Raw genomic sequence first — 12,196 nt, forward strand, 5'->3', positions numbered from 1 at the left:
GCCACTGAACTCCAGCCTGGGTGACAGAGCGAGACTCTGTCTCAAAAAATAAAATAAAGTAAGTTTTCTCTAGCTGGATCCTCTGCTGAGCCTATGGAGGCAGACCTCTAGATGCTTACTGGAGGCCAGTGTATTAGGTCCCTTCCTATACATGTATGTATGCATATGTTTTTAATTTTATTTTTTTTTTTTGCTTCATTTATTGTTTTCAACACAAAGGCATACTTCTTCCTGATATTTATATGTGTATAAAACAGCATTTTATGTTTGGGTTTGATTGGTACAGGATGAAGAAATCAAACTTTTTTTTTGAAGGTGTTGATGGATGATTTTCAGTTCTGTTACAACAAATGTGTATTTTGAAGGGAATGAACTAATAAAAAAGGTTACATACAGACTGGGCAACATAGTGAGACTTTGTTTCTATTTAAAGAAAAAAAAAAAAGAAAAGCCAGGTGTAGTGGTGTATACATGTAGTCCCATCTACTGGGGAGGTTGAGGTGGGAGGATTGTTTGAGCCCAGGCAATCAAGGCTGCAGTGAGCTATGATGGCACCACTGCACTCCAGCCTGGGCAACAGAGTGAGATCCCCTCTCAAAAAAAAAAAAAAAATTATGAAAATTTTATCTGATTGCTGCTATTCTTTCTTTCTTTTTAAAAATTGTGGTCAGGTACTTACAATTTCATCAGAAATTCCTAAAAGAATTCAAAGTGCCTTAAAAAATGCAGAAGAATCAAAGCGATTTCTTAATCAGTTTCTGGAGCAGGAAACTCATCTCTTCAGCGCCATTAACAGTCATTTGCTGACTGCACAACCCTGGATGGACGATCTTGGAGCCATGATTAGCCAAATTGAAGAGATCGAACGTCATCTTGCTTACCTTAAATGGATTTCACAGATTGAAGAACTAAGGTAAAATGGGCCTCTTTGTTCTCGTAATTACTATTTTCCTTTGAGGCTTCTGTCTTAGAGAGTACACGTGTGCCGTTAAATAATTGAGTTAAAGATTATAATAATATAATTTTACCAGTTGTTATGAAAATAGCGTTATAATGATTCTTTTCCTTTATTGTGAGTGAACATAAACTTTTCAGGGAGTTTAATTAGCATTTGAAAGAAGGTAATGTAAGTACGTTACACTTTTTTTTTTTTTTTTTTTTGAGATGGAGTGTCGCTCTGTCACCCAGGCTGGAGTGCTGTGGCCGGATCTCAGCTCACTGCAAGCTCCGCCTCCTGGGTTCACGCCATTCTCCTGCCTCAGCCTCCCGAGTAGCTGGGACTACAGGCGCCCGCCACCTCACCCGGCTAGTTTTTTTGTATTTTTTAGTAGAGACAGGGTTTCACCGTGTTAGCCAGGATGGTCTCGATCTCCTGACCTCGTGATCCGCCCGTCTCGGCCTCCCAAAGTGCTGGGATTACAGGCTTGAGCCACCGCGCCCGGCCACGTTACACTTTTAAGTCTTTTTTTTTTTTTTTTGAAATGGAGTCTCGCTCTGTCACCCAGGCTGGAGTGCAGTGGTGCCATCTTGGCTCACTGCAAACTTCACCTCCTGGATTCACGCCATTCTCCTGCCTCAGCCTCCTGAGTAGCTGGGACTGCAGGCGCCCGCCACCATGCCTGGCTAATTTTTTTTTTTTTTGCATTTTTAGTAGAGACGGGGTTTCATCGTGTTAGCCAGGATGATCTCGATCTCCTGACCTCGCAATCTGCCAGCCTCAGCCTCCCAAAGTGCTGGGATTACAGGCGTGAGCTACCGTGCCCAACCAAACTTTTAAGTCTTACAGTTGGATTATGAATACATGATAAAAACTATTCTTTGTAATGCCGAATTAATAAAACACACAGTTTGGTAATAGGTATTCCTATTTAATTTTTAGAACTGGTCAGTTAATGAAATGAATTGCTTTCTTTATAATTTGAATTTTTTCAGTGGGAATCATAAGAGCTACACAGTATTCTTGGATGAATAAGAGTTCTGCTACCTCTGGGTGGGAAAAACAAAAAAGGAAGTAAGGCTTGACCTTAGTTCTTGTTGAGTTGAGCACCTATCACTGGTGGTTAGCTGTATCTAGTTTTGCCTTTCAAACAACCTGAAGTAGCATTTCCACCTAGATTAGTAGATGATAAGGTCCCCCCATCCTTGTGTTGTTTTAACTAGTACTTGCTGCGCAGCTGTCAGCAACCATTAATGTTCCCTGGAAAACCTAAGGGAGAAAAGTCATCCAAGAGTCTTAATGTCCTGTTTCAAATGTATCATAGTTAATAAACCTAATATTATTTTGTTATGGATATGTTATGTATTTCTTTTTCTTGCATATATTTCCCAAAATTAAAAAAAATTTACCCATCAGTGTAATATAGAAATCTTTGTTTTTAGGCCGGGTTGGGTGGCTCACACCTGTAATCCCAGCACTTTGGGAGGCCGAGGTGGGCAGATCATGAGGTCAGGAGTTGGAGACCAGCCTGACCAACATGGTGAAACCTTGTCTCTACTAAAAATTAAAAAAAAAAAAATTAGCCAGGCATGGTGGCGCACGCCTGTAATCCCAGCTACTCAGGAGGCTGAGGCAGGGGAATTGCTTGAACTCGGGAGGCAGAGGTTGCAGAGAGCTGAGATTGCACCATTGCACTCCAGCCTGGGCAGCAAGAGTCAAACTCCGTCTCAAAAAAAAAAAAAACACTTTGTTTTGCATATAGGAGGGGTTTTACATATAAAGTGATATGCCTAAGATTGTAGTGTTGATTCCAGAAATTGATTAAAAAGCTTACTTTTTAGAGCATCTCATTCTTGTTTAGGTAAATTATTTGCAGTGAAGGAATTTTAAACCTTGCTTTATTTTACTGCATTTCTCCTTGTCCCTCAGAAGGAAATACCAGCAAGGGGCAATGTTAATAACTTTATTAAGTAAAATACGTTATTTGAAATCCTCATTCTTGTAGTAGCCAGAGTAATAGATTAACTAAAATAGGGGTATGGTTATTGATAACCTTTTCTTTTTTCTTCTGTTTTAAAAAATTATTTTATTTATCTTATTATTATTATTTTTTTTCTGAGACGTAATCTTCCTCTGTCGCACAGGCTGGAGTGCAGTGGCACAATCTCAGCTCATTGCAACCTCTGCCTCCCGGGTTCAAGCGACTCTCCTGCCTCGGCCTCCCGAGTAGGTGGGACTACAGGCATATGCCATCACGCCTGGCTAATTTTTGTATTTTTAGTAGAGATAGGGTTTCACCATGTTGGCTAGGCTGGTCTCGAACTCCTGACCTCAAGTGATATGCTTGCCTTGGCCTCCAAAAGTGCTGGGATTACAGGCGTGAGCCACTGCACCTGGCCTTGATAAACTTTTCAGGTATCTGAATTGTTTATAAGGGAGATATGCCGAGGGATTTGTATTAGAAATAGGGATCAAATTCATAAGCAGGTAGAGCACAGTTATTTTTCTCTCTTTAATACTGTGCTATTTCCCTGAGGTCTTTTATGATGATATCTTCATTTCCAGCTTTCCTTTAGAGCTTCTGGGATTTTTCTCATCTCTAAATTTCTTTATAATGGCCTGTTTTTATTCTGATGTACATCGTCCTTTTTTTAAAGTAGTTCCTTCTTGCTAGAATTAGCATCCTTATATTAGCTGTTTTTTGGATACTATAGCATAGCACTATCACTCTGAGTGAACCTTGTTTCTCTAGCTTTTCCTATGCTGTAAATGTCATTCATGCTTTAGTGTTGTGAGGAAATCTATTTCATTCCTTCCTTGAAAGCGGTACTCCTGCCAGGCGTGGTGGCTCATGCCTATAGTCCTAGTACTTTGAGAGGCTGAGGTAGGCAGATCGCTTGAGCTCTGAATTTCATGACCAGTGTGGGCAACATGGCAAAACCCCATCTCTGTTAAAAGAAAAAAGGCCGGGCGTGGTAGCTCACGCCTGTAATCCTAGCACTTTGGGAGGCGAAGGCGGGTGGATCACAAGGTCAGGAGATGGAGACCATTCTGGCTAACACGGTGAAACCCCATCTCTACTAAAAATACAAAAAACAAATTAGCCGGGTGTGGTGGCGGGCGCCTGTAGTCCCAGCTACTCGGGAGGCTGAGGCAGGAGAAGGGCGTGAACCTGGGAGGCGGAGCTTGCAGTGAGCTGAGATCCGGCCACTGCACTCCAGCCTGGGGGACAGAGCGAGACTCCGTCTCAAAAAAGAAAAAAAAAATTAGCCAGCCTTGATGGTGAGGACCCATACTCCGTGATTGTACCACTGCACTGCAGCCTAGGTGACAGAGTGAGACTGTCTCAAAAAAAAAAAAAAAAAAAAGCAGTACTCTTATATTCTGTGTTTGTACATTTGAAATTCTTCTGTAATATTTGTGTATTTCTTTTTTTTTTTTTTTTTTGAGATGGAGTCTCACTCTGTCGCTGAGGCTGGAGTACAGTGGCACCGTGTCAGCTCACTGCAACCTCTGTCTTCTGGGTTCAAGCAATTCTCCTGCCTCAGCCTCCCGAGTAGCTGGGATTACAGATGCCCACCACCACGCCCGGCTAGTTTTTATATTTTTAGTAGAGACGGGGGTGGGGGTTCACCAAGTTGGCCAGGCTGGTCTCAAACTCCTGACCTCAGGTGATCCACTCATCTTGGCCTCCCAAAGTGCTGGGATTACAGGCATGCACCATTGCCCCCGGCCTCTTTTTCTTTCTTTTTTTCTTTTTTTTTTTTTTTGAGACGGAGTATCACTCTGTTGCCAGGCTGGAGTGCAGTGGCGCCATCTTGGTTCACTGCAACCTCCGCCTCCCGGGTTCAAGCAATTCTCCTGCCTCAGCCTCCCGAGTAGCTAGGATTACAGGCATGTGCCACCATGCCCAGCTAATTTTTGTATTTTTAGTAGAGATGGGGTTTTACCATGTTGGCCAGGATGGTCTCGATCTCTTGACCTCGTGATCCGCCTGCCTTGGCCTCCCGAAGTGCTGGGATTACAGGGGTGAGCCACCATGCCCTACCTGGAATTATATTTCTTTGAAGTGGGAAATCAAGTTCAGCTGGGCAAAGTCGGTAACAATTGAAGACCATCATACTTGACCTTACCAGATGCTACCACATTATTCCCTTGGATTAAGATACTGAAGACTTCTGTAAAAGGCATATTTGTCAGAAATGAAGGGTGCCCAAAGGAAGATGACACAAAACAGGCCTTTCAGGAGGAGTAGGAAGGGAAAGGTCCCGGGAGGTGTCCTGAACATAGGCTGAGGCTGCTGCTCATAGAAGAATGCAGAAGTAGTAGAGGACTATAGGCTCCTGGGGAGGCCTTCGTAAAAGGCCTCAGGGTGGTGCTTTGTTAAAAAACAAAGGCTACCTCCGGGTGGTACTTCATTCTCCCTTGGATGTAACTTTATATAAAACATGAAGAAAAAGCACTTTTTCCAAATTTAAAATTATTCTGAGCAATCTGTTCTTTAAATTTGCTTTAGGCTGGGCACGGTAACTCACGTCTGTAATCTCAGCACTTTGGGAGGCCGAGGCAGGTGGATCATTTGAGGTCAGGAGTTCAAGACCAGCTTGGCCAACACAGTGAAACCCTGTCTCTACTAAAAATACAAAAATGTTAGCCAGGCGTGGGGGTGCATACCTGTAATCCTAGCTACTGTGGAGGCTGAGGCTTGTTTGAACCCAGGAGACAGAAGTTGCATTGAGCCAAGATCTTCCCACTGCACTCCAGCCTGGGCAACAGAGTGAGACTCTTTGTCTCAAAAGAAAAAAAAATTGCTTTACTTTGTTTACAGTGACAACATTCAGCAATATCTGATGACCAATAATGTACCGGAGGCAGCCTCCACTCTAGTGTCTATGGCAGAACTTGACATCAAGCTTCAGGAATCATCCTGTACTCATCTTCTTGGTTTCATGAGAGCCACAGTTAAATTCTGGCATAAAATTCTCAAGGACAAGCTTACAAGGTAGGGAATTAACCCATATTTTGTGGTAATTGCTTTCCGATGGGTATTTGGTGATCGTTTGGTGATGTACTGAAATGTATGTGTTGCTTTTCTATTGCAGTGATTTTGAGGAAATTTTAGCACAGCTTCATTGGCCATTCATTGCACCCCCTCAATCACAAACTGTTGGCTTAAGTCGACCTGCCAGTGCCCCGGAGATGTACAGTTACCTGGAGACACTGTTTTGTCAGCTTTTGAAACTACAAACCTCGTATCTTTGTTGCAGTTGAAAACTTACTAAAATTTCTTTTTTCTAGAATGGGTTTGTGGCTGGAGAGTAAAACTTTTTCAAAGTGGCCAAGAAAGCCAAAAAAGAATCCTGTGTTTGGACTTGGTCTGTAAGTGTCCACTGAGTGGTGGACTATACTCTTGCAAAGTGAATTGCGTGTGGGTGTGAGGGCTGTAAGGAAGAGTTCCGAGATACATGACTGATCCTAGTTCATAGCACAAAAAGGTCTCTTGGGGCAATAGAACAAATGGGCAATTGGGAGGAAACCTTAGTAACATAGCGTGAATTTAATCAAATGATACTTGAATTTTTTTTGTTACTATTTTAGGAAAGATTTATAGATTAATTCTGATACCATTTTTGTGCTTTTTTTTTTTTTTTTTGGAGATGGAGTTTCGCTCTTGTTGCCCAGGCTGGAATGAAGTGGTGTGATCTTGGCTCACTGCAACCTCCACCTCCCAGGTTCAAGTGATTCTTCTGCCTCAGCCTCCCAAGTAGCTGGGATTACAGGCTTGTCCCACCATGCCTGGCTAATTTTGTATTTATAGTAGAGACAGGGTTTTTCCATGTTGGTCAGGCTGGCCTCGAACTCCTGACCTCAGGTGATCCACCCGCCTCACCCTCCCAAAGTGCTGGGATTACAGGTGAGAACCACTGCACCTGGCCCTTTTTTTTTTTTGGATACAGAGTCTTGCTCTGTCGCCCAGGCTGGAGTGCAGTGGTGCGATCTCAGCTTACTGCAAGCTCCGCTTTCTGGGTTCACGCCATTCTCCTGCCTCAGCCGCCCGAGTGGCTGGAACTACAGGCACCCGCCACAATGCCCGGCTAATTTTTTTTATTTTTAGTAGAATCAGGGTTTCACTGTGTTAGCCAGGATGGTCTCGATCTCCTGACCTTGTGATCCGCCCGCCTCAGCCTCCCAAAGTGCTGGGATTATAGGCGTGAGCCACTGCGCCTGGCTGTACCTGGCCCATTTGTGTGCTTTTTTTAAAGACATGGTCTCACTTTGTCACCCAGGCTGAAGTGCAGTGGTGCAGTCACGGCTCACTGCAGCCTTGACCACCCAGGCTCAATTGATTCTCCCACCTCTTCTTCCTGAGTAACTGAGACTACAGGCAAGTGCCACCATGCCCAGCTAATTTTTGTAGAGACAGGGTTTTGCCTATTGCCCAGGCACGTCTCAGATTCCTGTGAAGGGGCCCAAGTGATTCGCCTACTTCAGCCTCCCAAAGTGCTGGTATTACAGGCATGAGTCACTATCATCATGCCTGGCTTTTTGTGCATTTTAACTGAATGTAAATTCAATATAAAGTTATATTACATATTATTTGCATCATAATTAACTCTACTGAGTATCTGATACATTTGTTGAAAAAATTTATTGTGTATGTATACATACATATGTGTGTGTGGATATTAGGTATGCTTTTGATTCTTTTTCCTTGACTTGATTATGTCAGAGATGAATTACTTACTGAGCCAAAGCAACTTCCAGAAAAATACTCTCTTCCTGCCTCCCCTTCTGTCATCCTGCCCATCCAGATTATGCTGACTCCTCTTCAGAAGAGGTTCAGGTATCACTTCAGAGGGAACCGGCAGACTAATGTGTTAAGCAAGGTGTGTTTTGCCAGCTCTTGTCCTTGGTTTTTATTAGTAACAAATGTTAGAGTTTCTATACTTTTGCTGGTTTAAGTTAAAATCTGACTCTTCACATTTCTGTTTTTTTTCTAAAGGGCTAAATTCCTGTTTTGTCACTGCTCTTCATACATACAATTGAGGAGTTGTGTTCATATACTGTAGGAAAATATGGTATTTCTGCTCTTGGGCATCAGATGTTGCTGAATTATCATTGCAAAACAAATAAAAAAGCAAAGCAAATATTAAGCACTTGGTATTTCTTTTTTTTTTTTTTTTTTTTTGAGTCAGAGTCTCTGTCGCCCAGGCTGGAGTGCAGTGGCGTGATCTCAGCTCACTGCAGTCTCCACCTCCCAGGTTCAAGCAATTCTCCTGCCTCAGCCTCCCAAGTAGCTGGGACTACAGGCACATGCCACCATGCTGGGCTAATTTTTGTAATTTTAGTAGAGATATGTTTCACCATATTTGTCAGGCTGGTCTGGAACTTCTGACCTTAGGTGATCCACCTACCTCAGCCTCCCAAAGTGCTGGAATTACAGGCGTGAGCCACCGCGCCTGGCATGCACTTGGTATTTCTGCCCTTAAACCTGTATAAAACATGTAGTTTTTGTAATGCAGACTAGCAGATTTTTTCTTAATTTACTTTTTGAAAATAAAAACCATAAGAAAATAATATTGAAATTATTTTCAAATGCTATTTCAAAAAATAATTTATAGGCCATTAGTTCTTTGTAATACTCATGATTTTACATATTATTGAAGTGTTAGTTTTTTTTTTTTTTTTTTTTTTGAGACGAAGTCTTGCTCTGTCGCCCAGGCTGGAGCGCAGTGGCTGGATCTCAGCTCACTGCAAGCACCGCCTCCTGGGTTTATGCCATTCTCCTGCCTCAGCCTCCTGAGTAGCTGGGACTACAGGCGCCCGCCACCTCGCCCGGCTAGTTTTTTGTATTTTTAGTAGAGACGGGGTTTCACTGTGTTAGCCAGGATGGTCTCGATCTCCTGACCTCGTGATCCGCCCGTCTTGGCCTCCCAAAGTGCTGGGATTACAGGCTTGAGCCACTGCGCCCGGCCGAAGTGTTAGGTTTTAAATATATATGGCGTTGTAAATTTATGAGTTTATTGACTTAAGTCACATTATTGAAATTTGTTGGGAGTACATTGGCAAACATTTGATTATTAAGCCTTTCAGTAGTTTAAAATTCAGAGTAGAAATTGTGCTCTTACATACAGGAATTTTCAACTAATTTTGTAAGTGTTGTGCATATACAATTAAATAGACTCATGTAATTGTAACTTTCTAATTGGAATGACTTACGAATTCAAACTATTTTCCTCCTTCCTTAGCCAGAATGGTACTTGGCTCAAGTACTTATGTGGATTGGAAACCATACTCAATTTTTGGATGAAAAGATTCAGCCAATATTAGACAAAGTAGGCTCTTTGGTAAATGCAAGGGTAAGAGACTCAGTCGTGTTTCTGTTTTAGAACTGTATGTGTGCATGGATAACTTTTTATTTACATACCTCATGTTTGTGTATTTTTTTAGCTTGAATTTTCTCGGGGCCTTATGATGCTGGTTCTTGAGAAGTTAGCCACGGATATTCCTTGTCTGCTGTATGATGACAATCTCTTCTGTCATTTGGTGGATGAAGTACTATTGTTTGAGAGGGAGCTACACAGTGTTCATGGCTATCCTGGCGCTTTTGCTAGTTGTATGCATATTCTGTCAGAGGAAACCTGTTTTCAGAGATGGTTGACAGTGGAGAGAAAATGTAAGTGCTGATGTGGCCAGAGGGTGGGGAGATATGTCTGTTTCTGTGGATATACATTTTTGAATACTTTTCTTCTCCAGTTCTGAGTAGGACTAGAGCCATCTGAAATTTTCTTTGTCAGGGTTTTCAGAGTTTCCTTCAGAGATAATATTTTCTTTTTTTTTTTTTTTTTTTTTTTTTTTGAGACGGAGTCTGGCTCTCTTGCCCAGGTTGGAGTGCAGTGGCCGGATCTCAGCTCACTGCAAGCTCTGCCTCTCGGGTTTAGGCCATTCTCCTGCCTCAGCCTCCCGAGTAGCTGGGACTACAGGCGCCCGCCATCACGCCCGGCTAGTTTTTTTGTATTTTTTTTTTTTTTTTAGTAGAGACGGGGTTTCGCCGTGTTAGCCAGGATGGTCTCGATCTCCTGACCTCGTGATCCGCCCGTCTCGGCCTCCCAAAGTGCTGGGATTATAGGCTTGAGCCACCGCGCCCGGCCGATAATATTTTCTTTACTTCACATGAAACTTCCATTTTTCCTGGAATTACACTCTACATGTTTCTAGAGTGGAATAGTCAAGCCAGTGGGGTGTTTAATTGTTTTATAGATTTTATCATAGAATTTTTCATTTTATTTATTTTGTTTTTATTTATTTATTTTGGGACAGACTCTTGCTCTGTGGCCCAGGATAAAAGTGCAGTAGTTCGAGCTCAGCTCATTGCAATCTCCACCCCCTGGGTTCAAGCGATTCTTCTGTCTCAGCCTCCTGAGTAGTTGGGATTACAGGCACGCACTACCATGCCTGGCTAATTTTTCTATTTTTAAGGAGTGACAGGGTTGCAACATGTTGGCCAGGCTGGTATGGAACTCCTGACTTCAAGTATTCCGCCTGCCTTGGCCTCCCAAAGTATCAGAGTATTTTGTTTTTTTATTTTTTTATTTTTGAGATAGGGTCTTACTTTGTCACCCAGGCTAGAGTGGAGTGGGCTGATCATGGCTTACTGCAGCCTCGACCTCCGGGGCTCAGGTGATCCTCCTGCCTCAGCCACCCCAGTAGCTGGGACTATAGGTGTATGCAAACCGTGCCTGGCTACTTTTTGTGTTTTTTGTAGAGATGGGGTTTCGCTATGTTGCCCAGGCTGGTTGTGAACTCCTAGACTTAAGCAATCCTCCCACCTTGGCCTCCCAGAGTGCTGGGATTACTGGTGTGAGCCACTGTGCCTGGCCAATAGAATCTTTCTGACTGTAGCTTATCTAGTCAACATAACTATTTTCAAAATTTGGGGGTGGGAGTAAAGTATCCTGTTTAAAGCATTAACTAAGTTAAATTTAGTACAACTAATGGGAGATTATAGGTTTCTTTATTTTTTATAGAAAAGCCATCATTCCTAAAAAATTACAAGTTGAATAATTAGGAATGACTGTAACTACTTAATCAACATAATCGTTTTGTCTGCTTATCAGTTGCTCTTCAAAAAATGGACTCAATGCTTTCATCAGAAGCTGCCTGGGTATCGCAATATAAGGATATCACTGATGTGGATGAAATGAAAGTTCCAGATTGTGCAGAAACTTTTATGACTCTACTCTTGGTTATAACTGGTAAGTATAAGTCTTTTAAGATATGACTTTGTTTTAAAAGTACTGTTTTCACATGGTACTTTTTAAAATAGCTCAGTAGACTGGGTGCAGTGGCTCATGCCTGTAATCCCAGCACTTTGAGAGGCTGACGCAGGCAGATTGCTTGAGCCCAGGAGTTCGAGAACAGCCTGGGGTACATGGTGAAACCTGCTCTCTTCCAAAAAGTACAGAAATTAGTCAGGTGTGGTGATGCATGCCTGTAGTCCCAGCTACTTGGTAGGCTGAGGTGGGAGGATTGTTTGAGCATGGCAGGTAGAGGTTGCAGTGAGCCACGATCGCGTCACTACAGTCCAGCCTTGGTGACAGAGTGAGACTCCGTCAATAAAGTAATCAATAAATAAGCGGCTCAGCAAATTAATATTATATGATGGTTGTTATCTTCAAATTCAGTTTCTGTATTGGTAGAAAACTAACACAATATTCTAACTTTGGGGTTTTTATTAATTTAAGGATTTAAACATTGGTATACATGAAGGAAAACTTCCTGAATAATTATACAAAAACAATTAAATAAGAATTTAATTTTATTATCCAAACTGTCTTGCTGTTGGGCTTTTTAGGTGTCTTCAGTAAATGGTGATTGGCCTGTATTTTTAATATTTTCTTGATCTTGATTTATCAAAGATTGCAGAAGAGAGTAAAATAATGAAGTAATTTTAAGGATTGGAGTAGTAATAGGAACTTTTGTTATAGTGCAGGGATTCTCTGGCTGGAGGGTAGCCTAGCATCCTCTGGCCCTCACTGGTCTTTAGCCAATCATGCTGCCCCCTTGTGGGCCTGCTTGTTGTCCAGGTGCCACTGGACCCTCATTGCCACCATCCTTGGCCCTCTTCACCTTCATAGACCACCAGCCTGTCCATTTCTTAGGCTTGTCTGATAACCTGAAGAAGTATCATTCCAGCCCAGTCAGTAATTAGTTTTGTTTTTTTTTTTGAAACGGAGTCTCACTCTGTCACCAGGCTGG

General features: G+C 42.4%; 1 protein-coding gene across 1 annotated transcript in view; it reads left to right on the forward strand.

Annotated features, from left to right (window-relative positions):
• The window catches only part of RINT1 (RAD50 interactor 1), a 38,442-nt gene that overhangs the window by 10,480 nt on the left and 15,766 nt on the right, over positions 1–12,196 (forward strand). The window contains 7 exon segments of the mRNA XM_005550459.4: positions 672–913; positions 5,766–5,939; positions 6,040–6,189; positions 7,668–7,824; positions 9,187–9,297; positions 9,389–9,614; positions 11,056–11,193. Of these exon segments, the coding sequence (XP_005550516.3) occupies positions 672–913; positions 5,766–5,939; positions 6,040–6,189; positions 7,668–7,824; positions 9,187–9,297; positions 9,389–9,614; positions 11,056–11,193 (1,198 nt within the window).

Source organism: Macaca fascicularis, chromosome 3 (assembly GCF_037993035.2).
Source record: "Macaca fascicularis isolate 582-1 chromosome 3, T2T-MFA8v1.1".
In the NCBI taxonomy this organism is placed as follows: Eukaryota; Metazoa; Chordata; class Mammalia; order Primates; family Cercopithecidae; genus Macaca; species Macaca fascicularis.